Source organism: Microcaecilia unicolor, chromosome 8, assembly GCF_901765095.1.
Source record: "Microcaecilia unicolor chromosome 8, aMicUni1.1, whole genome shotgun sequence".
Classification (NCBI taxonomy): domain Eukaryota; kingdom Metazoa; phylum Chordata; class Amphibia; order Gymnophiona; family Siphonopidae; genus Microcaecilia; species Microcaecilia unicolor.
In genome coordinates, this window is record NC_044038.1 from 32619095 (window position 1) to 32646382 (window position 27288).

General features: G+C 47.1%; 1 protein-coding gene across 1 annotated transcript in view; it reads right to left on the bottom strand.

Moving 5' to 3' along the window:
- The window catches only part of LOC115475638 (multidrug resistance-associated protein 1-like), a 181862-nt gene that overhangs the window by 48017 nt on the left and 106557 nt on the right, over positions 1-27288 (bottom strand). Inside the window, exons 16-20 of the mRNA XM_030211527.1 lie at positions 25226-25352; positions 23927-24103; positions 16178-16345; positions 15375-15552; positions 5944-6022 (exon numbers count right to left, since the gene is read on the bottom strand). Of these exons, the coding sequence (XP_030067387.1) occupies positions 5944-6022; positions 15375-15552; positions 16178-16345; positions 23927-24103; positions 25226-25352 (729 nt within the window). The remainder of the gene's footprint in view (positions 1-5943; positions 6023-15374; positions 15553-16177; positions 16346-23926; positions 24104-25225; positions 25353-27288) is intronic.

Genomic DNA, 27288 nt, shown 5'->3' on the forward strand with positions numbered 1-27288 from the left:
GGAGTATCCCTAGCAACCAGGCTCACTCAAAACAATGAAAATTGGTCAATTGGGCCGCGCAATGGCGAGGACATAACATAGATTGACCTGAAACCATAAACAACTAACTGAGTGCGCAGCCTGGAACAGAACAAAAATGGGTCTAGGAGGGTGGAGTTGGATTCTAAACCCCGAACAGATTCTGCAGCACCGACTGCCCAAACCGACTGTCGTGCTGGGTATCTTGCTGAAGGCAGTAGTGAGATGTGAATGTGTGGACTGATGGCCACGTTGCAGCCTTGCAAATCTCTTCAATAGACGCTGACTTCAAGTGAGCCACTGACGCAGCCATGGCTCTCTAACATTATGAGCTGTGACATCTTGGGCATAAGTGAAGGAAATGCAATCTGCTAGCCAAATGGAGATTGTGTGTTTTCCAATGGCCACTCCCCTCCTGTTGGGGTTGAAAGAAAACAACTGGGTGGACTGGGCCTTGTCCACTCCACGTAAAAGGCTAATGCTCTCTTGCAGTCCAAGGTATGCAAAACTGCTTTCGCCAGGGCGGGTATGAGGACGGGGAAAAATGTTGGCAAGACAATTGACTGGTTCAGATGGAACTCCGACACCACCGTTAGCAGGAACCTAGGGTGAGTGCGGAGGACTACTCTGTTGTGATGAAACTTAATATAAGGTGCATGCACTACTAAGGCCTGAAGCTCACTGACCCTACGAGCTGAAGTAACAGCCACCAAGAAAATGACCTTCCAGGTCAAGTACTTCAGATGGCAGGAATTCAGTGGCTCAAAAGGAGCTTTCATCAGCTGGGTGAGAACGACGTTGAGATCCCATGACACTGGTTGAGGTTTGACCAGGGGCTTTGACAAAAGCAAACCTCTCATGAAGCGAACTACTAAAGGCTGTCCAGAGATAGGCTTACCCTCTACATGGCGATAAGCACTAATCGCACTAAGGTGAACTCTTACGGAGTTGGTCTTGAGACCAGACTCTGATAAGTGTAGAAGCTATTCAAGCAGGGTCCGTGTAGGACAAGAAAAAGGATCTAGGCCTTGCTGTCACACTACACTGCAAACTTCCTCCATTTGAAAGAGTAACACTTTTTTGTGGAGTCTCCTGGAAGCAAGCAAGACTCGGGAGACACCCTCTGAAAGACCGAAAGAGGCAATTTCTAAGCTCTCAACATCCAGGCCATGAGAGCCAGAGACTGGAGGTTGGGATGTAAAAGCAACCCCTCGTTCTGGGTGATGAGGGTCAGAAAACAGTCCAATCTCCACGGTTTTCCGGAGGACAACTCCAGAAGAAGAGAACCAAATCGGACGGGGCCAAGAGGGCGCAATCAGAATCCTGGTTCCGCGGTCTTGCTTCAGTTTCAGCAAAGTCTTCCCAAGGTATGGGAGGATACGCATACAGAAGGCCTGTTCACCAATGTAGGAGAAAGGCATCTGACGCTAGTCTGTCGTGGGCCTGAAGCCTGGAACAGAACTGAGGGACCTTGTGATTGATCTAAGTGGCAATAGATCCACCGAAGGGGTGCCCCACACTCGGAAGATCTTGCGGGCTACTCCCATGTTCAGTGACCATTCGTGAGGTTGCATTATCCTGCTCAGTCTGTCGGCCAGACTGTTGTTTAGGCCTGCCAGATAAGTGGCTTGCATAAACATGCCGTGACGGTGCGCCCAAAGCCACATCTGGATGGCTTCCTGACACAGAGGGCGAGATCCGGTGCCCCCCTGCTTGTTGGTAACCTGATTGTCTGTCTGAATTAAAATGATTTGGTTGGACAACTGATCTCTGAAAGCCTTTAGAGCGTTCCAGGTCACGCGCAGTTCCAGGAGGTTGCTCTGAAGATCTTTTTCCTGAAAGGACCAAGTTCCTTGAGTGTGAAGCCCATCTACATGAGCTCCCCACCCCAGGAGGGATGCATCCGTCGTCAGCACTTTTTGTGGCTGAGGAATTTGGAATGGACGTCCCAAGGTCAAATTGGATCGAATCATCCACCACTGAAGAGAATTCCGAAAGTCGGTGGACAGTTGGATTACATCCTCTAGATCCCCCGCAGCTTGATACCACTGGGAAACTAGGGTCCATTGAGCTGATCTAATATGTAGATGTACCACGGGAGTTACATGAACTGTGGAGGCCATGTGCCCCAGAATCCTCAACATCTGCCGAGCCGTGATCTGTTTAGACGCTCGAACCATGGACACCAGGGACATGAGGTTGTCTGTCCTTGCGTCGGGAAGATAAACTCGAGCTGTCTTTGTGTTCAACAGAGCCCCAATGAATTCCAACTTCTGTACTGAGGTGAGATGGGACTTGGAGTAATTGATCATGAAACCCAGTAGCTCTAGCACCTGAATAGTCATTCGCATGGACTGTAGAGCGCCTGCCTCTGAGGTGCTCTTCACCAGCCAGTCGTTGAGATAAGGGAACACATGCACTCCCAGTCTGCGTAGTGACGCTGCTACTACCACCAGACACTTTGTAAAACATTCTGGGCGCAGACGCCAGACCAAAAGGCAATACACGGTACTGAAAGTGCTGAGTTCCTAGCCGAAATCGAAGATACTTCCTGTGAGCTGGAAATAGAGATATGTGTGTAAGCATCCTTTAAGACCAGAGAGCATAGCCAATCGTTCTCCTGAATCATGGGAAGAAGGGTGCCCAGGGAAACCATCCTGAACTTTTCTCGAACCAGAAATTTGTTCAGGCCCCTTAGGTCTAGGATGGGACGCATCCACCCTGTCTTTTTCTGCCCAAGGAAGTACCTGGAATAGAATCCCAGCCCTTCTTCCCCTGGTGGTTCGACCGCTTGAGCCTTTAGAAGGGTGGAGAGTTCCTCTGCAAGTACCTGTTTGTGCTGGGAACTGTATGAATGAGCCCCTGGTGGGCAATTTGGAGGTTTGGATTCCAGATTGAAGGTGTATCATATCCGGACTATTTGAAGAACCCACCGGTCGGAGGTTATAAGAGGCCACCTTTGGTGAAAAAATATCAACCTCCCTCCAACTGGCAAGTCGTCCGGTACAGACACTTTTATTGAGGCTATGCTTAACTAGAGCCAGTCAAAAGCCCGTCCCTTGCTTTTGCTGGGGAGCAGAATGGGCCTTAGACGCACGCTGTTGACGAGAACGAGCGCGCTGGGGCTGAGCCTAGGCAGGCTGCCGAGAAGCAGGAGTGTACCTACGCCTAGAATAGGAATAGGAAGCACTCCTCTTCCCTCCAAAATACCTCCTAGATGAGGAGGCAGTAGCAGAAGGCGCCGGTGGGAGAGAGAATCCATAGCATCATTATGCTTCTTGATCTGATCAACAAGATCCTCTACTCTTTCACCAAAAAGGTTGTCCCCCCAGCAAGGAACATCCACCATTCGCTGCTGGACAGAATGATCCAGGTCAGATCCAAGAAAGCACAAAGGCAGACGGTCTGCAAACTCCAAGATGGAAAACAAAAAGAGCAGATCGTGTAAAGGTAAAATGTGATTTATTTAAACAATATATCAATATTTATGTAAATATAGACAGCCCGACACAGGCCGTGTTTCGCCCATCCGGGCTGCTTCAGGGGCTATACAAGAATCCTTTATTGCCAAATATTAGGCAGACGGAGCAAGTCCTGTTAATAGATATATGAAGAATTAGCTTGAAAAAAACAGCTCGATCAGAGATTCAAATACATAGTAGTCCGCTGACATAAAACCAGTATAACCGTCGCGTATCAGGTCAGAGACACGCAGCCATGAGAGTCTGCGCATCACTATACCCTGAGCAGCGATCCTGAATACTACATCAAAAGTGTCAAATGTACCCCTGGCCAGGAACTTTCAACACGACTTCTGCTGCCTGACCACCTGGCGAAAAGGGCCAGCTCCATAGGAAGTGCATCAACCAAGCTCGACAGTTGCTGTATCGAGTCCCGCAAGTGCACGCTCGTGAAAAGCTGGTTTGACTGAATCTTGGCGGTGAGCATAGCGGCCTGATACGTCTTCCTCCCAAAAGAATCAAGAGTTCTAGCTTCTCTGCCTGGGGGCGGTTCACCATGGATCCAATACTGGGATTCAGCTTTCTTCGGGACCACGGGGACAGAGGGGCCGACCAGATTCGCATAAGGACTTCCTTCAGTACCTTATGCAGAGGAACTGTTACAGCCTCTTTAGGTGGAGAATAATAATCCAGGAACTCGAGCATCTCAGCCCTGGGCTCATCCTCAACCTCTACGGGGAAGGGAATAGCCATAGCCATTTCCCGGACAAAAGAGGAAAAAGACAGACTCTCCGGTGGAGATAGTCTCCTCTCTGGCGGAGGGGAAGGATCAGAGGGAATCAAAGGACTCATCAGAAGAAAAGTACCTGGGATCTTCCTCTGACTCCCACGAACGCTTCTGCTCAGTGTCGGATAAAGCCTGTGTCAAGGTACTTCGACAATGAAACTGCCTCGATGCCGAGGAACAATGCCCTCTATGGCGATGTCGAGGGGCCAACGCCCGATCAGACTGCGGCAAAGCTCCCTCCACCAACGTCAAAGGGGAATCGACCTGGGTGGCAGCCAATGCCGCAGGCAGCACTGCAGTCGGAGACCTTACCATAGGAGAAGGGCCAGACACCACTGCAGCAGATGGTACAGAAGGCGCAAGCACCCCCGACACCAAAGCAGATTGACGTAGCAGTCCCTCCAGAAGTGCTGTAAACAAGGTCCAGATGCGCTCATCGAGAGTCGCCATCGGAGAAGGCTGCGGGGTCAGTGGAACAGGCGGAGTCAGAATCAGTAGAGGCTTGGGAGCAGGTATCGAGCTGCTAGGAGACCGACACATCGGCACCTCCTGTATCGAGGGGGAGTGATCCTCTCGGCGCAGACGCTTCTCGGGTACCGACTCTCTCGACGCCCCGGAGCTCCTGGTACCATGCGTCGAAGGAGAACGATGACGGTGCTTCTTCGCCTTCGCTCGAAGCCCGTCATCGAGACTCCTCGGTACCGATGAGGAAGACATGGAATCCTCACGTCTCCTCGGGGCCAGGTCCAACGAAGGTCGGTCCCGAGGGGCCTGCATAACAGGAGGCCTCGAGGCAGGTAGAGACCCACTTGACGCCTCACTGCGCCCAACGCGGGTTGGTCTCTCAGCAGACATTATCTCTGCTCCCAACGTCGATGCCGCTGACCTCGGTACCGATGCCGACGGACCGGACCGAGCCCCAAAAAGCTTTTCTAGTTGGGCTTCTCGAGACGCTTGGGTCCGTTTCTTCATACGAAGACAGACTACAAGCGGCTGGGCTATGGTCAGGCCCAAGGCACTGGATACACCAGGCATGGGTATCGGTACCTGAGATGGTCCAGTTGCACCGAGTACAATGTTTGAAGCCGCTGGGTGTCTTCGATGACATGGAAGGAAAAACGGCTTCAGCGAAATCAAGAGACACGATTGTGCCTGTTAAGAGAAAAAAGGGCACAGAAAAGAAGGGGATAAGACGGCCACGTCAAAAACAAAAGGAAACTTTAAAAGGGGACAAAAGTAAAAGGAACTACAGGAACTTTTTTTTTTTTTAAACTGTAGAATTGAAATAAAGCAAAAAGCCAAAAATACGCAAAGACTCTTTCCTGGGCCTGAGAGGAGCGCAGAAAAACTCTACAGCACCTCAACGTGGAGAAAAGAAAACTGAGGCATGCTCATGCAATGGGCGGGAAGTCGTCCGCGCTTGTGCGCCGAAAGGCTCTGACAAAACTTTTTAATTTTGATGGTGAAAAATTTGCCGTTTCCTGGGCCTACGCGGACGTTGACCCATATGTAACAAGCAGCCTGCTTGTCCTCGGAGAATTCTAAAATACAAATATGAATAAGCAAGAATGGAAAGGTACTGATTTGTACTTAACCAGAACCAATTTTTTTCTGGCAAAACCTCACACTGTGTAGGGAATAGGAAAAAAAAACCACACTGAAAGACTTAACACATACTTGAGAAAGTGCTTCTCGGGTGGCTCATTCACTAGAACACCGTTTTCCATACGCTTTGCCTCTGTCTGACTACTTGCATCTGCAACAAAAGGAAAAACTATGACACAAAGATATAGCATGAGAACTGAGGGCAGATAAGGTCACTTCAGAACCTAATCCAACCCCACCAAGAAGGCAACACTTTCACACTGCAGAAATCTAACATGCCATGCTTCAAAGGGGATAGAAGTCAGGATCATCCTTGTCTCAGTTAGTGAAGTTGATTAAAGTGTGCACTTTTACCCCTTTTCTCTTGTATAGTTTCTTCACACAACTCCCCCCTCCCCTTCCCAATTTAATTTCCATTAAAGTTTTATTAACCATGATGGTTTCCAACTAAATACACTAGTGCAGTGTTTCCCAACTGAGTCCTGCAGCATCCTCTTGCCAGTCAGGTTTTTAGGATATCCATGACTATGCATGAAAAATCTGCATATAATGGAGGCAGTGTTTGCAAATCAATCTCATGCATATTTATTGTAGATGCCCTAAAAACCTGACCAGCAAGGGGATATTCCAGATCCGACTTGGGAAACACTGCACTACTAGTTAATACAGAAAAATACAAATATGGCAGCAATCCACCACCATAAAGCCCAGCTAGTTTTGTTTTGTTGTTTTTGCAATGCCATAGATCACAGTTCATCTCTGGCTTTTCAGTTACTTTTTATTTTTTTTAATAGCATCAACTAGGGATCCTCTGTGTTTATTCCTTATTAAAAGCATCATTAATGAAAGCACACACTGAGAAGTCCTTTTAATGCATCACACCTCTGAACATTAAATTCACATGCTGTTTTGCATGCTTTGAACAAAACACTGCTTCATTGCATTTTTCCTCTCCAGAATAAATATAAAATAGAGATTGTACATAGGGAAAAGTATTATGAACAGTAATAAGCACAAATGTGTATGTTGATTTATGGTCCACCTAGAACTTGGGAACAGAGTAGAATTTTTTTTTTTTAAATATACAAACTTGTATATAGCATAATTGCTGAGTTAGGAAAGTGAGCAACCTTGAGCATTTTAAAATCTGAAAAACCAAGGTATTGTATTACAAAGAGCAAAATATCAAGCAAAAGACTGTCATGACTTCCAGTTTAGAACAGAATGTACAGAAGAATGCACTGAGCCAGGACTTGGGTTCGATACCTGGCTCATGTTTTCCATTAGGGATGCTGCAGAAAAGGCTCACAATGTTCCCTCTAAGCAGTGTGAGTCCTCCAACCACACTGCTGCCAGTAAGGGGAGGAGTCTTCAATACTGTGTTTTTCATCACTAGGGACAGGCAGATTCCTCTGGAGTCCTGCAGACCTTGACTGTTCCTTTCTATTGAAAATGTGATACTGAAACAGGACCCCCATTGCCCACACAGCTTAGAAGGAACAGTGCTCACAAATCCTGCAAGATGCTAGAAGCAGCCCAAAGGAACAGGTGAAAAACTACTTGGTCTAAACCTTTTGAGAACTACCATTCAAAGATATAACGGAGAGGAAAATTATTCAGAAAATTCAGTTAACACACACAGAAGTCATCATATTTTCTTTTAAATAAACCTAACATCGTAATTTAGAGCACTTTCTTTCTAAAATTTCCTCGAAGTGTTATATTTCCTTATTAAGAAAGAATTATATATTTTTTGATACTGCTTTGGAGAGACTCTTACCTGAACATGAAAATAAGGTTTCCTCATCTGTAGACTGATTGAGAAGACTTGAAAGCTAGTACTACTAAAACTGTGGGGTTTGGTTGCTTAGCTCCATTCTTCAATTTTCTTCCTTTTGAGTTTTCATTGTTTGGAGATTAACCTCTTATTAATCTGAACTAGTTGGCTTAGCCATTTTCTGTTTTTTTCTAGAGTGTAATTTGCTTACAATCCTAATTTTTAAAAATTCTATTTCAGATTAAGAAGGAAAGATAAGGAAGGGCTGTCCCTATAAAAACCTTAAATGAAAAACTGCAAGCACCATCGATATTGGGTTTGATTTCCTAAGGTCTTTTACAATAAATACTTACTGGAAGGGGGGGAGGCCTCCCTGACCCATCAAAATGTAAGTCATGTATAAGCAAGTATGGGGAGAAATGGGGGGTGTCAAATAATAAGCTGAAAAGAAATCAAGACAACTGAAGATCTCTCAAAGGAAGGAGGAAGAAAAATGCAATGACACTGTAGAGGAAGCATTTGGACCTGAAGAGAGAAGACAGGGTACTGGCTAGCTCCGTGGTAGTCCCTGCTACACTTGCCAGAAACCAAAACATCTGCACGAAGAGAAGAAACAACTGCTTGGAGCCCTGCCTAGAATTTAGTTGCTCTCAGAACATTTCAGTAAAAAAATTAGTCCGCCTTTGGAAACATTTTTACAAAAGTTGCTAAACTTATTTTTCAAGAACTTAAATGTGATATGCCACAGTTGTAATGTAGACAATTTTGTGCCTCATGATTTTTTTTTTCATCTCTCCGCCTTGACCCTTCCATGGTGCTGAGATGTAGTAGCTATATTAATCTAGGGAAAGCCATTGCTCATCCCTAGGGTAAGTAGAATGGAAACTTGCTACTTGCTGGGATCCTGCCAGGTACTCGTGACCTGCTGGTTTAGATGGACATCTGGTGTGACCCAGTATGGCTATTCTTATTTTCTTGAGCAAACCAAATTCTGTGCAGGTTGTGATATTTCTTATTGGCTTTACCCAAAATGGATCTAATAATGACCTAATTGAGCATTTTGAGAAAAAGTAGTTTCCTTTTTCAGATGCCTTATGTCATCTTGAAAGGGTATGTGCACTGTAATCTTGATCATTTTTAGGTTAACCCAGTAAATATCACCACAAAATCAGGGGCAGATGGGTGGCTCAGTGACTGCTGTTCAGCTCCATAGCCTGGTCGAGATTAGGGATGTTGCAGAAGCAGGGTTCATGGCCCTCACATTATGGGGCCCTTTTACTAAGCTGCGTAGACATCCTACACGCGTCAGTTTGGAGTTACTGCCCAGCTAATGCGTGGCCGGGTGGTAATTTCGTTTTTCAGGCGTGTCCACTATCCTGCTTATAATCGAAAGAGAAAAACGCCTATATTGCGACCCAAATCGGGAGATGGGTGTCTTTCTCCCATGGGCCCCCAAATCGGTATTATCGAAAGCCGATTTTGGGCGTTTCCAACTGCAATCCGTCGCGGAAACGGGTAAAGTTGACGGGGGCGTGTTGGAGGCGGAACTGGGGCGTGGTTATCGGCTGAGGAGAGATGGGTGTCTTTAGCTGATAATCGGGAAAAAAAAGGCGTTTTTACCGCGATTTTGGGTCACTTTTTTTGGACCCTTTTTTTTTCACGAACAGGTCCCAAAAAAGTGCCCCAACTGACCAGATAACCATTGGAGGGAATCGTGGATGACCTCCCCGGACTCCCCCAGTGGTCACTAACCCCCTCCCACCAAAAAAAACCCCACTTTAAAAACTTTTTTTCCAGCCTATATGCCAGCCTCAAATGCCGTACCCACCTCCATGACAGCAAAATGTGTTCTATCCTGTGACAGCCTTTCCCTGGTTCTGATGTGGCTCTTGGGTGAGTGTGACACCTTTTCTGTTATGCGCACTGCAGAGTCACATCAGCAATGCATTGTGGTGGGTGTAGGGTATTGGGCTCCGTGATTCCACTAGCTTGTGGCAAATGCTCACGATGTTGGTAGTTGGTAGGCTCTACCTCCATGGTGCTTTTCCCCCTGCTTACTGGGTCAGAGTGTGCCCTGTTTTGTTTCCGGTAGTCCATGAGGTAGTGGCCATTTTTGTAAGCCAGTTTTAGATCCCTTTCACGTGTTAGCCACGTTACAGAACTTAGTTCTTACCTTGAATGTGGCTGGAAGAGGGCATTGTACACCATTCTGCCAGCTCTGACCTACTGCTCATCTCAGTACCAGGGAGACTCGTTGCCAGTGGGGCACAACCTCTGATCTGCAGTTAACTGTGAGTAAAGGCGGTTATTCCAATAAAGGACGTTTTCGGAGAGATTAGTCTTCAGGTGTCAACTGGTGTGCCAATGTTATATAGCAGCAACAAGTCCTAGAGGCCTGCGTGTATGCAGGTCCCTGGAGCACTTTTAGTGGGTACCGCAGTGCACTTCAGTCAGGTGGACCCAGGCCCATCCCCCCCCCCCACCTGTAACACTTGTGCTGGTAAATGGGAGGCCTCCAAAACCCACTGTACCCACATGTAGGTGCCCCCTTCACCCCTAAGAGCTATGGTAGTGTTGTACATTTGTGGGTAGTGGGTTTTGGGGGAGGGGGGGTTGGGTGCTCATCACCCGTGGTAAGGGAGCTATGCATGTCTGAAGTCCACCGCACTGACTAGGGTGCCCAGTTGGTGTCCTGGCATGTCAGGGGGGCGAGTGTACTACAAATCGTGGCCCCTCCCATGACCAAATGGCTCGGATTAGGACGTTTTTGAGCTGGGCGTTTTTAGTTTCCATTATCGCTAAAAAAAACAAACGCCCAGCTGAAAAACGTCCATTTTTTCGAAAATACGGTCTGTCCCACCTCTTCACGTACCTGTTTTCGGACATAGACGCCCATGGAGATAGGCGTTCGCGTTCGATTATGCCCTTCCACGTGCACCAGAATATCGTTTTTATTTTCCTGCGTGTGGCGGAAAACGGGCGCTAATCGGCATTCTACGCATGTAGACGATTACCTCACGGTGACCGTGAAACCTTACCGCTAAGTCAATGGGTGGCGGGGTAAGGTCTCAGACCCAAACTGGACGCACGCCAAATTTTATTTTGCAGCACGTCCATTTTTGGCAAAAATTTTAAAAAAGGCCTTTTTTACAGGCGTGCTGAAAAATAGATCTGTGCGCGCCCAAAACATGTGCCTACACTAGAGCAGCCCATTTTTCAGCACACCTTAGTAAAAGGACCCCTATAGGAGGGGGGGAAGAAAAATTCCAATTGCATTAATATCAGGGTACTATTGATGCCATGACTGAGCCTGACCTTTTGAAAGGGGTATATGAGGGAGAAAAAAACCCCAGGTAATTATGAATGACTGATTGATAGTGCTCCAGCCCAGAATAGGTCAGTTCTAATTGAGCTGGAAGGCCAAAAGTGTTCTGTTTGATTCGACAAGTTAGTTTTTGTTTTGTTCTTGTTTTACTTGTAAAATGCTGAATATACCATGCAAGCTGAATTAAAAGTACCTGCACAGAACTATAGTTGTTATGAAGTTCTAATAGCATATCAAGTTTTCAAAAAAGAAAAACAGCAGCATGCATCTAAAGTGACTGATAACACTCATTTCTTTCTCAGGTTTCGTACAAAGCAGACTCTCTCATACTGTCTGTTCCATAAAATATGAGATTGTCATGCAGAAGCTGAGACAGTGATGTAGTAAAAGGTTATTGCTGAGAGAGGTCCTTCTGGCTTATTCATGCTGCATCCCAGCCTGCATAGATGCACTGTGCACAGTGCAATCTATTGCAGCACATCAAAAATCTGCATGCAGCAAAGCATCAGAAACACAAACCTTCCTCCTCTGCTCCTTCCTGCACACCTGTATCCATGACAGCAAAAAAGCAATGAGTAAAAAGAAAGATTACACATCAAGCTGACTATTTCTACATGAAATCCATGTCCACTACAGGTGCAAACAACCTAAAACTAGAGGTCACACCAACAAACCTTTCTCCTCTTCTCTATTATCATCTGTGTGTTCAGGGCAGCAAAACAGAAACATAAGAAAAATAATAGTGAAAAGAAGGGTTACAAAATACACATCACTGTAACATGACAGAAGGCTAATAAACGGTCAAATCCTTGGTAAATCTAGTTTGCAACTCTATAAGCCAGAGATTCCCAATCTACCTTGATGACCCCACCAATCAATCAGGTTTTCAGAAAATCCACAGTAAAATCTGCACACACTGGGTATCCAATACAAACAAAATTCTCTCATGCATAGTCATTATGGCTATCCAACACACATATGCATGTTTCATTACTAAATACGGCAAGTACCCATGCTAACACATTATTCTGTAAGTGGGACCCCCACCTATGTCCTACCCCTGTGTACACATTCCTTGCAAATACACTAAGTTAAGCACGTATTCGCAAGATGGCGCTTAGGCAGAATTTTTGCATTTAGGAACATAGAAAATGACGGCAGATAAAGTCCATATGGCTTATTCAGTCTGCCCAGCCATACCATCTCCTATATCTTCCTCCACCTAACAGATCCCACATGCATGTCCTGTGCATTCTTGAATTCAGATACAGTCCTCATCTCCCACCACCTCCACTGCGTCACTGCACGTGTCCACCACACTTTCCATAAGGAAATATTTCCTTAGATTACTTTTGAGCATATCCCCCTTTAGCATCTTATGTCCTCTTGTTTTAGAGCTTCCTTTCAGTTGAAAGATATGCACAGCTGCCACCTGTGCATTTATGCCATGGAGAGATTTAAATGTCAGTGCATATGTGCAAACATATGGGCCATTTATGCACATAACGAACACATAAATGTGAGGGCCTAGTTTATCGAATTGTAGTCACAGCTGTGAATAATGCAGGTACAGAAAGGAAAGAAAGGGATAAACAGCCCCACTGCACACCAGCAAAGGATCTCAAACCAATGCAAAAGGGATCATCGCTGCTTTGCTCAAGTATGTAAAGTCTGACGCGTACATTAATTTGTATTTTACAACTTTGCAGTTAGGGAACTGCAGATCAAGAAATTTGCAGGATGATCTCTTGGCATTCCTGGGTAGTAAGTCTATCAGGTCTGACATGTAGGCTGGTGCGTCTCCGTGAATGATTTTGTGAACTAGGGAGCAGATTTTGAACATGATGCGTTCTTTAAGTGGGAGCCAGTGTAATTTTTCTCGTAGGGGCTTAGCACTTTCATATTTTGTTTTGCCGAATATGAGTCTTGCTGCAGTGTTCTGGGCTGTCTGAAGTTTCTTGATTATCTGCTCTTTGTAGCCAGCGTAGAGTGCGTTACAGTAATCTAGATGACTGAGCACCATTGATTGTACCAAATTGCGGAAAACAGTCCTTGGGAAGAAAGTCACAATTAAGAGTCACAATCCAGAAAGTGATCTTCGAGTCATTGCAAACAATGAAGCGATGGTCAAAAAAGCAAACAGAATATTAGTAATTGTTCAGAAAGAAATGGAGAATAAAATAGAGAATACTTTAATGCCTCTATATATCCACTCTGCCACTTGCACCTTGATTAATGTGTGTAGTTCTGGTTACCATGTATCAAAATGATATAGCTGAACTAGAAAAGGTACAAAGAAGCAGGGCTGGATTAGACATGCTGGGATACAGGTCAGAAACTTGAGGGGGGCCCAAAGCCCACCAATAGGTTGCATCTTCTTCAGCTTCAGGTAAACCTGGGGCTCCCTGTGGTATGAGGACCTACAGCAATGGCCCTTGTTAATAATAATGAACAGAAATATAATGAAAAACTGTTGAATTGTATGAAGTTTCTATGGTCAGTGGAATGCAGGCATTAAAGGCAAAAGAGATATGAGTCCACAGGCTTGTGAAAACAATAATGAAGTCACAGAACGAAGAGGGAGTTATAGAAGTAACCTTGAGCTGAGATGCAGCTTGGTGTGAAGCAGAGACAGTCTAAGGGGGAGGGGAGAAAGTTTGTGCTGGGAACAGAAAGAATGTTGATTGCACCCCTTTGTAGATAAGAAATGTAATGTGAGAACGAGCTTCAAAGAGAAAGGGATGACGTACACATTGGGTTCAGTGTGAAAGAAAGTGAATATAAACAGAGTAGCATATATGTGACCTGAGCAAAAGCAATATTAAAGCTGAGCAAATATATCTCTGTATTCCTGCTAAGCACATATATCTTTTTGTATTCTTGATAAAAATAACTTTCGCTCCCATCTGAGTGTTCCTCGGATGCTTCTGCCCAACGGGGGGCAGTCGATAAATAATAAAACTTTTTTATTATTCTTTTTATACCAGGTGTCAGTTTCTTTATTTACACACATATAGGGTGTAAATCTACACCCTGCTTGCACCCCCCACCTAACGCCAGACCGGCAGAGGGACAACTATAATGACAGAAGGGAATGTAATGACTCCCTATAAAGGGAGGCTAAGCACGTTACAGCTCCTGAGCTTGGAGAAGAGATAGCTAAGAATAGAGATGAGACAGAATATAAGTAGGGTAAAATGGGAAAATAGGGACAGTTGTTTACCCTTTCAAATAACATTAAGGATAGGGGATTGCTCCATGAACTTAATGATCGGTAGCACACTTATAACAAACTGGAAAAAGTATTTTTCATCTAATGCACAACTGAAATGTGGAATTTGTTTCTGGAGGATATGGTCAAGGTAGCTAGCATGATTAAGTTTAAAAAGTTTAGACAAATTCCTGGAGGAAAAGTGTTCTATGTAACTCATTTTGGTCGATGAAAAGGTGAGTTAAATCCAAATAAACTATTATTAACTATGTATCTGTGAAAGCTACCACTTATCCCTGGGTGAGCAACAAGTAATAGGTCTACTGTTTGGAATTTTGCCAAGTACTTCTGACCAGAACTGATCACAGTCAGATACAGGATGCTGGTTTGAAAGAGACCTTTTGTCAGACCTATTATAGAAACAGAGAGAAACAGAAAAATGAAGGCAGATAAAGACCATATGGCCTATCCAGTCTGCATCTATACCATCTACTATCCCCTCCTCTTATGTTCTCAGATACCCAACAGAGGTGATGGTCACAAGCTAGGAGGAGTGGTAACAGCTGCAGCACAAGAGCACCCCTGGGTAGCATAAGAGATGCTGCAGTCTGCACGAGTAGACAGTCTCATCTCAGGTCAGTATGAGGAGATGGGGGAAAAAAGGGGGGGCGGGTGGGAGAGGAAGAAAACACCAAATTGCAAAGTACGTTTCTCATAGGCAAGTATGAAAATCAATACAAGAACTAGCCATCAGAGCCAAACCTTTCTGTATAAAAAAAAAGGTATCTACAGAGGCCCCTAAAGACAGGCATCAATGCAAACCCAGATAAAATGTAGGAGTGGCCTAGTGGTTAGGGTGGCGGACTTTGGTCCTGAGGAACTGAGTTCGATTTCCACTTCAGGCACAGGCAGCTCCTTGTGACTCTGGGCAAGTCACTTAACCCTCCATTGCCCCATGTAAGCCGCATTGAGCCTGCCATGAGTGGGAAAGCGCGGGGTACAAATGTAACAAAAATAAATAAATTTTTTATTAGAATCACTTCTGCCAATTCTAGCAGTTCTCAGCACAGTACACATAAATGTACATAATAAATCACAAACAAGATTCTGAACTATATAAGAACCATATACTGGAAGTATTCAATCATGGCAGTCTGCTGGATGAGGAATTAGGCTTCAGAAGAGCTTACCTCCGCTGTCCGCATTCTGCTCTGCATTGGCATACGTCCGGAGAAATTCAGCAAAGGCTCCATCTTGCATCAAAAGTTTCTGATAGGAGCCCATCTCCGTTATTTCACCTTCAGCCATCACTATGATAACATCCATCTGAGGCAGATAACTGACACCGTGAGTTACCAAAATCCGAGTCTAAAAATAAAATTAAAAATAAGGTAAGAAAGCTCTCTCTCTCTCCACCCCCCCCCCCCCCCCAATTCCCCAGCGATGATGACATCAAGGCAGTCTGGACCAGAGGTTCTCAACCCAGTCCTCGGGACATACTTAGCCACTCAGGTTTTCAGGAGACACACAATGAATATACATGACACTGATTTGCATAGAATAGAGGTAGGGCATGCAAATTTATGTCATACATATTCATTGTGGATATCCTGAAAACCTGGCTGGTTAGGTGCGTCACAAGGGCTGGGTTGAGAACTTGATTTGTATACACTGCCTCCATTATATGCAAATCTTTCATACATATTCATTTTGGATATCCTGAAAACCTGACTGGCAAGGGATACTCTAGGACCGGACTTGGGAAACACTGGTCTAGACCATGCTAAATGTTTACATTCAGCAAAATAAAGGTAGGCTGAAATGATACAAATAATGTAGGCAACTATTTCCAGTATTACTGAAGCCATTTCACACAACTCTGTATCAACACACGTGGTGAGGCAAGCCAAATTGCTATTTCAACTTCCTCAATAGGGAAATACAAATCATAATCCCCAAGTGACCCACTTGAAGAGTTAAAGAAATCACTCACCTTGCTTTTCAGCATGCCCTTTGGTCCAACTACCTTTTCAAAAATGTGTCTTCCAACATGGGCATCAACAGCTGAGAGGGGATCATCCAGGAAATAAATATCAGAGCTGCAGTAAACCGCTCGAGCAAGGCTGACCCTCTGCTTCTGACCACCAGACAAATTCACACCCTAAGGGGACACACCAATGAGATCTCCTTCAGATAGCTTCACTGAAATTGTGTGAAAAATGGTTCAACCTTATCTAAAAAAAAAAACAACAGGGTGTGACACTAGTGTTTTGCCATGAATGTGAGGTAGCTGTGCTGTACACACAGCCAAGTCAACAAAGGTTGGCACACAATTTCCCCTTTGCATGCTGTAGCACAACATTGGGTTCAGCACCCTGTTTGACAGTTGCCAGTGTGGTCAAATACCCAGTAGATACCAACAGGAAAGTCTGTTCCATGTTGTTCCCGAAGAAGAGAGCGCTGGGGACATTCAAGTCTGCCTTGATAAGCTATTTATGGATCTGTCTTCCAGAAACTTGTCCAACCTCTTGTAGAATCTCAGATATACTACTAGATTTAGAAATAAATTCCTGAGCTTAAATGACTATTGAGTGAAAACAACACCTTCTTAGAATTTATTTTAAAGCTATGACTAGATATGTTGTTATAATAATAGAACCAGGGGGTGAACATAATTGACTATTCCCTTTACCTTGTTCTACATTGCACAATTTTATAAACCTCTCTCACTTAAGTCAATGAATGGTGCATGCTGAAATACATCACTGAAATAAGCTTGCATAGCAAAAGATATCAGATTTAATATATATTATGACAGTGGTGTAAGAGTCAAGTGGTTACTGTGGGTGCTCTGTGCTGCTAGTTATGCATCACAAAATAGAGTGGAGTCAATGGAAGGCAGCCATTTTAAGGTTAACAAACAGATCTATTTAGCCCTCTCCAGCTATTGTCCAATAGCATTCATTTAACGGTTAATTTGATATGCAGGAGGAGGGGATGATGGTGTTCAACTCCTTCAGTTGCCATTTGTGATCAGCTATGTTTGTAGAAGCGACCCATATGGAATATGATGTGAATTATTCACTTTGGTGACCTCTCTCAGTAGTGACATTACATCCAATGTGGACTGATCAGCTGTAGGGGGTAGGATAATCTCTCTCTCTCTCTCTTTGATCAAAATAAGCAATTGTGACATTTCTTGAGGAATTTTATTTTGTCCTCTGAACATTTTGATCAAAAATTATCCTACCCCCCTACAGCTTGTGGTTCTATCTGTGGCCCCATACACTTCTTTTGCTTCATAACTGCTTATGTGTACACTATAAAGCGAATGCTACATACCTGTAGAAGGTATTCTCCGAGGACAGCAGGCTGATTGTTCTCACTGATGGGTGACGTCCACGGCAGCCCCTCCAATCGGAAACTTCACTAGCAAAGTCCTTTGCTAGCCCTCGCGCGCATGCGCGGCCGTCTTCCCGCCCGAAACCGGCTCGAGCCGGCCAGTCCAGTATGTAGCAAGACAATACACTTCAAGGGAAGACACAACTCCAAAGGGGAGGCGGGCGGGTTTGTGAGAACAATCAGCCTGCTGTCCTCGGAGAATACCTTCTACAGGTATGTAGCATTCGCTTTCTCCGAGGACAAGCAGGCTGCTTGTTCTCACTGATGGGGTATCCCTAGCCCCCAGGCTCACTCAAAACAACAACATTGGTCAATTGGGCCTCGCAACGGCGAGGACATAACTGAGATTGACCTAAAAAATTTACCAACTAACTGAGAGTGTAGCCTGGAACAGAACAAACAGGGCCCTCGGGGGGTGGAGTTGGATCCTAAAGCCCAAACAGGTTCTGAAGAACTGACTGCCCGAACCGACTGTCACGTCGGGTATCCTGCTGCAGGCAGTAATGAGATGTGAATGTGTGGACAGATGACCACGTCGCAGCTTTGCAAATTTCCTCCATGGTGGCTGACTTCAAGTGGGCTACCGACGCTGCCATGGCTCTAACATTATGAGCCGTGACATGACCCTCAAGAGCCAGCCCAGCCTGGGCGTAAGTGAAGGAAATGCAATCTGCTAGCCAATTGGATATGGTGCGTTTCCCTACAGCCACTCCCCTCTTGTTGGGATCAAAAGAAACAAACAATTGGGCGAACTGTCTGTGGGGCTGTGTCCGCTCCAGATAGAAGGCCAATGCTCTCTTGCAGTCCAATGTGTGCAGCTGACGTTCAGCAGGGCAGGAATGAGGACGGGGAAAGAATGTTGGCAAGACAATTGACTGGTTCAGATGGAACTCCGACACAACCTTTGGCAGAAACTTAGGGTGAGTGCGGAGGACTACTCTGTTGTGATGAAATTTGGTGTAAGGGGCCTGGGCTACCAGGGCCTGAAGCTCACTGACTCTACGAGCCGAGGTAACTGCCACCAAGAAAATGACCTTCCAGGTCAAGTACTTCGGATGGCAGGAATTCAGTGGCTCGAAAGGAGGTTTCATCAGCTGGGTGAGAACGACATTGAGATCCCATGACACTGTAGGAGGCTTGACAGGGGGCTTTGACAAAAGCAAACCTCTCATGAAGCGAACAACTAAAGGCTGTCCTGAGATCGGCTTACCTTCCACTTGGTAATGGTATGCACTGATTGCACTAAGGTGAACCCTTACGGAGTTGGTCTTCAGACCAGACTCAGACAAGTGGAGAAGGTATTCAAGCAGGGTCTGTGTAGGACAAGAGCGAGGATCTAGGGCCTTGCTGTCACACCAGACGGCAAACCTCCTCCAATGAAAGAAGTAACTTCTCTTAGTGGAGTCTTTCCTGGAAGCAAGCAAGATGCGGGAGACACCCTCTGGCAGACCCAAAGAGGCAAAGTCTACGCCCTCAACATCCAGGCCGTGAGAGCCAGGGACTGGAGGTTGGGATGCAGAAGAGCCCCTTCGTCCTGCGTGATGAGGGTCGGAAAACACTCCAATCTCCACGGTTCTTCGGAGGATAACTCCAGAAGAAGAGGGAACCAGATCTGACGCGGCCAAAAGGGAGCAATCAGAATCATGGTGCCTCGGTCTTGCTTGAGTTTCAACAAAGTCTTCCCCACCAGAGGAATGGGAGGATAAGCATACAGCAGACCTTCCCCCCAATCCAGGAGGAAGGCATCCGACGCCAGTCTGCCGTGGGCCTGAAGCCTGGAACAGAACTGAGGGACCTTGTGGTTCACTTGAGATGCGAAGAGATCCACCAGGGGGGTGCCCCACGCCTGGAAGATCTGTCGCACCACACGGGAATTGAGCGACCACTCGTGAGGTTGCATAATCCTGCTCAACCTGTCGGCCAGACTGTTGTTTACGCCTGCCAGATATGTGGCTTGGAGCACCATGCCTTGACGGCGAGCCCAGAGCCACATGCTGACGGCTTCCTGACACAGGGGGCGAGATCCGGTGCCCCCCTGCTTGTTGACATAGTACATGGCAACCTGATTGTCTGTCTGAATTTGGATAATTTGGTGGGACAGCCGATCTCTGAAAGCCTTCAGAGCGTTCCAGATCGCTCGCAACTCCAGAAGATTGATCTGTAGATCGCTTTCTTGGAGGGACCACCTTCCTTGGGTGTGAAGCCCATCGACATGAGCTCCCCATCCCAGGAGAGACGCATCCGTGGTCAGCACTTTTTGAGGCTGAGGAATTTGGAAGGGACGTCCCAGAGTCAAATTGGAGCAAATCGTCCACCAATACAGGGATTCGAGAAAACTCGTGGACAGGTGGATCACGTCCTCTAGACCCCCGGCGGCCTGATACCACTGGGAGGCTAGGGTCCATTGAGCAGATCTCATGTGAAGGCGGGCCATGGGAGTCACATGAACTGTGGAAGCCATGTGGCCCAGCAATCTCAACATCTGCCGAGCTGTGATCTGCTGGGACGCTCGCACCCGCGAGACGAGGGACAACAAGTTGTTGGCCCTCGCCTCTGGGAGATAGGCGCGAGCCGTCCGAGAATCCAGCAGGGCTCCGATGAATTCGAGTTTCTGCACTGGGAGAAGATGGGACTTTGGGTAATTTATCACAAACCCCAGTAGCTCCAGGAGGCGAATAGTCATCTGCATGGACTGCAGGGCTCCTGCCTCGGATGTGTTCTTCACCAGCCAATCGTCGAGATATGGGAACACGTGCACCCCCAGCCTGCGAAGCGCCGCTGCTACCACAGCTAGGCACTTTGTGAACACCCTGGGCGCAGAGGCGAGCCCAAAGGGTAGCACACAGTACTGGAAGTGGCGTGCGCCCAGCTGAAATCGCAGATACTGTCTGTGAGCTGGCAGTATCGGGATGTGTGTGTAGGCATCCTTCAAGTCCAGAGAGCATAGCCAATCGTTTTGCTGAATCATGGGGAGAAGGGTGCCCAGGGAAAGCATCCTGAACTTTTCTTTTACGAGATATTTGTTCAGGGCCCTTAGGTCTAGGATGGGACGCATCCCCCCTGTTTTCTTTTCCACAAGGAAGTACCTGGAATAGAACCCCAGCCCTTCTTGCCCGGATGGCACGGGCTCGACCGCATTGGCGCTGAGAAGGGCGGAGAGTTCCTCTGCAAGTACCTGCTTGTGCTGGAAGCTGTAGGACTGAGCTCCCGGTGGACAATTTGGAGGTTGTGAGGCCAAATTGAGGGTGTATCCTTGCCGGACTATTTGGAGAACCCACTGATCGGAGGTTATGAGAGGCCACCTTTGGTGAAAAGCTTTCAACCTCCCTCCGACAGGCAGGTCGCCCGGCACTGACACTTGGATGTCGGCTATGCTCTGCTGGAGCCAGTCAAAAGCTCGCCCCTTGCTTTTGCTGGGGAGCCGCGGGGCCTTGCTGATTCGCACGCTGCTGACGAGAGCGAGCGCGCTGGGGCTTAGCCTGGGCCGCAGGCTGTCGGGAAGGAGGATTGTACCTACGCTTGCCAGAAGTATAGGGAACAGTCTTCCTTCCCCCGAAAAATCGTCTACCTGTAGAGGTAGAAGCTGAAGGCTGCCGGCGGGCGAACTTGTCGAATGCGGTGTCCCGCTGGTGGAGAGACTCTACCACCTGCTCGACTTTTTCGCCAAAAATGTTATCCGCACGGCAAGGCGAGTCCGCAATCCGCTGCTGGATTCTATTCTCCAGGTCGGCGGCACGCAGCCATGAGAGCCTGCGCATCACCACACCTTGAGCAGCGGCCCTGGACGCAACATCAAAAGTGTCATAAACTCCTCTGGCCAGGAATTTTCTGCACGCCTTCAGCTGCCTGACCACCTCCTGAAAAGGCTTGGCTTGCTCAGGGGGAAGAGCATCAACCAAGCCCGCCAACTGCCGCACATTATTCCGCATGTGTATGCTCGTGTAGAGCTGGTAAGACTGGATCTTGGACACGAGCATAGAGGAATGGTAGGCCTTCCTCCCAAAGGAGTCTAAGGTTCTAGCGTCCTTGCCCGGGGGCGCCGAAGCATGTTCCCTAGAACTCTTAGCCTTCTTTAGGGCCAAATCCACAACTCCAGAGTCATGAGGCAACTGAGTGCGCATCAGCTCTGGGTCCCCATGGATCCGGTACTGGGACTCGATCTTCTTGGGAATGTGGGGATTAGTTAATGGCTTGGTCCAGTTCGCAAGCAATGTCTTCTTCAGGACATGGTGCAAGGGAACAGTGGACGCTTCCTTAGGTGGAGAAGGATAGTCCAGGAGCTCAAACATTTCAGCCCTGGGCTCGTCCTCCACAACCACCGGGAAGGGGATGGCCGTAGACATCTCCCGGACAAAGGAGGCAAAAGACAGACTCTCGGGAGGAGAAAGCTGTCTCTCAGGAGAGGGAGTGGGATCAGACGGAAGACCCTCAGACTCCTCGTCAGAGAAATATCTGGGATCTTCCTCTTCCTCCCACGAGGCCTCACCCTCGGTGTCAGACACAAGTTCACGGACCTGTGTCTGCAACCTCGCCCTGCTCGACTCCGTGGAACCCCGTCCACGATGGGGGCGTCGAGAGGTAGACTCCCTCGCCCGCATCGGCGAAGCTCCCTCCGCCGACGTAGTCGGGGAGCCTTCCTGGGAGGTGGCCGCGGTCGGTACCGACGTCGGGGACCTCAACCTGGGCGATGGGCCAGCCGGCGCCACGCTCGACGGTACCGGTGGCGCAAGCACCGCCGGTACCGGAGGGGTAGGGCGCAACAGCTCTCCCAGAATCTCTGGGAGAACGGCCCGGAGGCTCTCGTTTAGAGCGGCTGCAGAGAAAGGCTGAGAGGTCGATGCAGGCGTCGACGTCAGTACCTGTTCCGGGCGTGGAGGCTGTTCCGGGCTGTCCAGAGCGGAGCGCATCGACACCTCCTGAACAGAGGGTGAGCGGTCCTCTCGGTGCCGATGCCTGCTGGGTGCCGAATCCCTCGGCGACCCAGAGCTCTCGGTGCCGACACGGGGAGGAGACCGGTGTCGATGCTTCTTCGATTTCTTCCGAAGCATGTCACCGGAGCTCCCCGGCACCGACGAGGAGGACGTCGAATCCATCCGTCGCTTCCTCGGGGCCGAGACTGAAGAAGGTCGATCTCGGGGGGGCTGTACCGCAGGAGCCCTCAGGGTAGGCGGAGACCCACCCGAGGGCTCACCGCCACCAGCAGGGGAATGGACAGCCCTCACCTGCACTCCACCCGATGCACCACCGTCCGACGACATCAGCAGACGAGGTCCTGGTACCACCGACGTCGATGCAGCTATCCGATGTCTCGGCGCCGATGCAGAGGCCCGATGCCTCGATGCACTCGATGCAGGGGCGGCCGAGGAAGATGGTCTGGACGCTGACGACGTCGATGCACTCGAAGATCCCGGTGCCGATGCCGACGAAGAGCCCGAGAACAACACGTTCCACTGGGCTAGTCTCGCTACCTGAGTCCGCCTTTGAAGCAGGGAACACAGACTGCAGTTCTGAGGGCGGTGCTCGGCCCCCAGACACTGAAGACACGACGAGTGTCGATCAGTGAGCGAGATAACCCGGGCGCACTGGGTGCACTTCTTGAAGCCGCTGGAAGGCTTCGATGTCATGGGCGGAAAAATCACGCCGGCGAAATCAAAAGCCGAAATGGCGAAATTTGAAGCACCAAATTTAGAGGGAGAAAAAATCTCGACCGAGGCCGAAAAGAGGCCTACCCCGACGACGAAAGAAAACTTACCGGGGCAAAAAAGCTGGAAGTACGGGGAGGATTTACACGAAACCCAGCGGGGGGTTTCCGGAGCACTTCCCGACTAGGACAAAGCTTTCCCGAAGGAAAAAAACACGTTCAAAACAAATTGGACGCGCGAGGTCGACTTTCCGGGGCTCGACACGGCGAAAACACGACCGTACCGAGTGCGGACAAAAGAAGACTGGCCGGCTCGAGCCGGTTTCGGGCGGGAAGACGGCCGCGCATGCGCGGTGCGCGCGGGCGCGTGAGGGCTAGCAAAGGACTTTGCTAGTGAAGTTTCCGATTGGAGGGGCTGCCGTGGACGTCACCCATCAGTGAGAACAAGCAGCCTGCTTGTCCTCGGAGAACGAGAGGTACAACTTTCTAAGACAGCTTTAGTACTCAGCTGCTTTGCCATGACGACTCTTACAGTAACAAAAATCAAAGGTCACACTATGTTATGTGGACATCAACCCCAAAGGATATGAATAAAGTGAAGGAAGAAGAGCTTCCTCCAGAAATTCATCTCCACAGCCATCACACCAAGTAAGGACATTAAACAAAGTTAGACATGCCAGAAACAGTACGCTTTGAAACCTTTTCTCCTATTTCTGTTTTGTCTCCAGCAGGTAGAATCTCTAAATCGGGCAGCAGAGCACAGGCTTCAATCACACGCTTGTAGCGGCTTTCGTTTACTTCCCCTCCAAAAATGATATTGTCCTTCAAAGAGGCATTTTGTATCCAGGCTTGCTGAGGAACAAACGCCACTGAACCCTTTGCCAAAATAAATAAATAATAAAATTAATTTACATACATGTAGTACATTGCACATAAATTACGTCCACTATATCAAAAAATGTATATGTGTTATAATTCCTTATAACCTAAATAAGTTCTAGTGCATGGCCAACATTTTTTTTGTACTAATAGGTTTTACTGAAGAATTGGAAAACATAGTGCAATATAAAACACAGTAACACCTCATACCCCAACATCACACACAACCCACCTGAATGAAGAAACCCACCCCCCACCTCATAAACTCCCCGCCCCCCCCCCCCCCCCATCCACAGTAACAAGAATGAGCAACGGTCTTAAGTGTCATGTCCAACATTTTTATTCATCAAATATACTGATTATCATGTAGTTCCACTGATTTAAAAAATAAAATAAAATCCTGTCCCGATAAAGCTTTCACAAGCACTCCAACATACTATCTATATATATAAAACTCACCCTCAACGTTCTATTGGCTACTGACGTCACTGAAGCCAAGGTTCGTATGTTTGAAGCTCTGAAGCCTCGAAAATCACAGTCTCTGGGCCCCGCCCTCGCGTCAAACGTTATGACGTTGAGGGCGGAGGCGGAGCAATTCACAGCCCTCGCGTCAAACATTATGACGTTGAGGGCGGAGGCGGAGCAATTCACCCACATCGACGACGGGTGGGGGGGGGGGGGCCACAGGAAAGCCTTGGTAGCGCCCGTTTCATTAGCTCCAGAAACAGGCCTTTTTTTACTAGTGTTTTATAATTCACATTGTTACAGGCTTCTTAACAGGACCTAAGATGGAGGAACACCCAGGTCAACTAGTCAAAATCCTGAGTTCAGCCTGGAAGCCTTTTATCACAACAAAACCTAAGCCAGGGGTTCTCAATACAGTCCTCGAGACACACCTAGTCAGTCAGTTCTTCCAGGACAACCACAATGAATATGCATGAGATAATGCATTCAAATCTCACAAGCATATTCGTGGAAAGATCCTGAAAGCCTGACTGGAGAAGTGTCCACTGATCTAACCTGAACTTCTGCACAGGCTTTGCACATACCCATTAAGCAGTCAATTTTGTGCTACCTCCAGTGTTCTGGCTCTCTTGTCACACAGATATTTAGACACACCTTGAGAGATACATAGCCTTCTCTTTTCTCCATTTCTCCTAAAAGGGCAGACAGCAGGGAAGACTTTCCAGTGCCAACTTGACCAACGACAGCAATCAGGGAGCCTTCGGGAATGCATAAGTTAATGCTGAAACAAACAGTTTACATTTCAGTTTTTCTCAGCACAAGCTACATATATACATTATATTTTTTTTTAATTAGGACTAAAAAATGATAGTAAGCACAAAACTGCACCTGCAACCAACAGTAGCTTATCTTATGTAAAGTATGTAAACAGTGTGTACAACTCGCATTAAAATATTATGTTTGCTCCCATATCGTTGAAGTTAATTTTTGTGTATGATTTTTTTGTAGGGGGCAGTCCTTGAAACAGCCCTGTTAAGGGCGAAACATGCATGTCGGGCAGTAACATCAACCCCTGAGCTTGATGTATTTTTCAAAGATGAGTATTGATAATTAAAATTTTTAAAAAAATATAAAAGTGAAGAATAGTGCTAAATATGTTTAAAAAAAAAAAAGGGTGGATAAAGTGTACCGATGAAGAAAGGTGTGCATGAACCATTGCCATTCAGTAATCTTGGTAATGTGCACAACTGAGGACACTAAGAGATAAAAATTATTGAAATGAAGGGTTGGATTTGAGAATTTAAGAACTGAGGGACTGTGGGAGCAAACATAATATTTTAATGCGAGTTGTTTGAAGCTCCACAGTGATTATACAGAGAAGGAAGCCATTGTGATTGTTTCAAACAGTGTGTACAAGGCAGGTCAAGTTTCCTCAGTGCTAGGCTTTTTTCTCTCCTCTTATAAAGAGGCTCACCAGAACCTTGGAACAATTGCTGGTTATTAATCCAATCTAATAGAGTCTGCATAATTCTTAAAAGTATAATTCTTAAGAGTTTTGCTCAGGGCAAACCCCTCTGTACAGCTATTACTTATGACTAAAGTAAATCCATACACTAGTTCATGGTGATACCTTAAAACATCAGTATCCTATAGAGTAGCAGCTCCCAAACTGTGTGCCACAGTGAACTCTCTGGGGTGCCTCAGCAAATCCCGACCTCCCTCCCACCACCACCCAAACCGCTACAGAAGACGGCGGCAGCGGCAAAACAACGAAAAAAGCAAGCGCAGGGCTGCAGCAGCCTTTGGTCCTCTACCTTTGGTAGCATGTTTTATTTAATCTCACTTATATTTTCAAACATGTTGGCTTGTGGAACATACAGATGTACACACAGGAAGTATAATAACGGAATAACTTTTCATAGGTACAGTAGTAATTTGTTATAAATCGTAATCAGTGTGTCATTTCAAGGGGCTGGTTACAGGGACACCATAGCACTTATATCTGTGCAGAGAAAAAGATGGAGACCTATGTAGCCTGGGGGGGGGGGGGGGGGCGCGGAGACCTATGTAGCCCGGGGGGGCCGGGGGCGCAGAGACCTGTGTAGCTCGGGAGGGCATTGGGCGCAGAGACCTGTGTAGCCCGGGGGGGCATTGGGCGCAGAGACCTGTGTAGCCCGAGGGGGCAGAGACCTGCAAGGCTGGGGGGGCGAACAGACCTGTAAGGCTGGGGGGGGGGGTGGAGATTTGTGTGACTGGGGGGGGGGGGGGGCATGAAAAATTGCTGATACAAAGGGTGCCATGAACCAAAAAAAGGGTTGGGAACCACTACTATAGGGCAAACACATCTTTGTCCATCTCAGAACAATTTTTTTTTTAATAAGATCTACATCAGACTTTTTTTTTTGTTTTCATTTTACTGTTCTTCCCATCCTTCCTGCCAATCAGAATTCATGCTCCTTCATTGTATTAAAGGAATGCTGGCAAAGTCCACAATGAGCTAGAGCCTATGTTCTGAGAGGCATTTCAACTCTGCCGACCTTAAAAAGAACCCCACCCCCACCCCTCCACCAAGTTATAACATTCCCAGAAGTTTATCACATTAAGGGCTAGATTTGCTAAAAAGGTTATACTAGATCAATACTCATTAACATGCATTATTTACCACAAATCCCATTTTATGCAATGGGACCTATTCACTAACAATATACATTAATAGA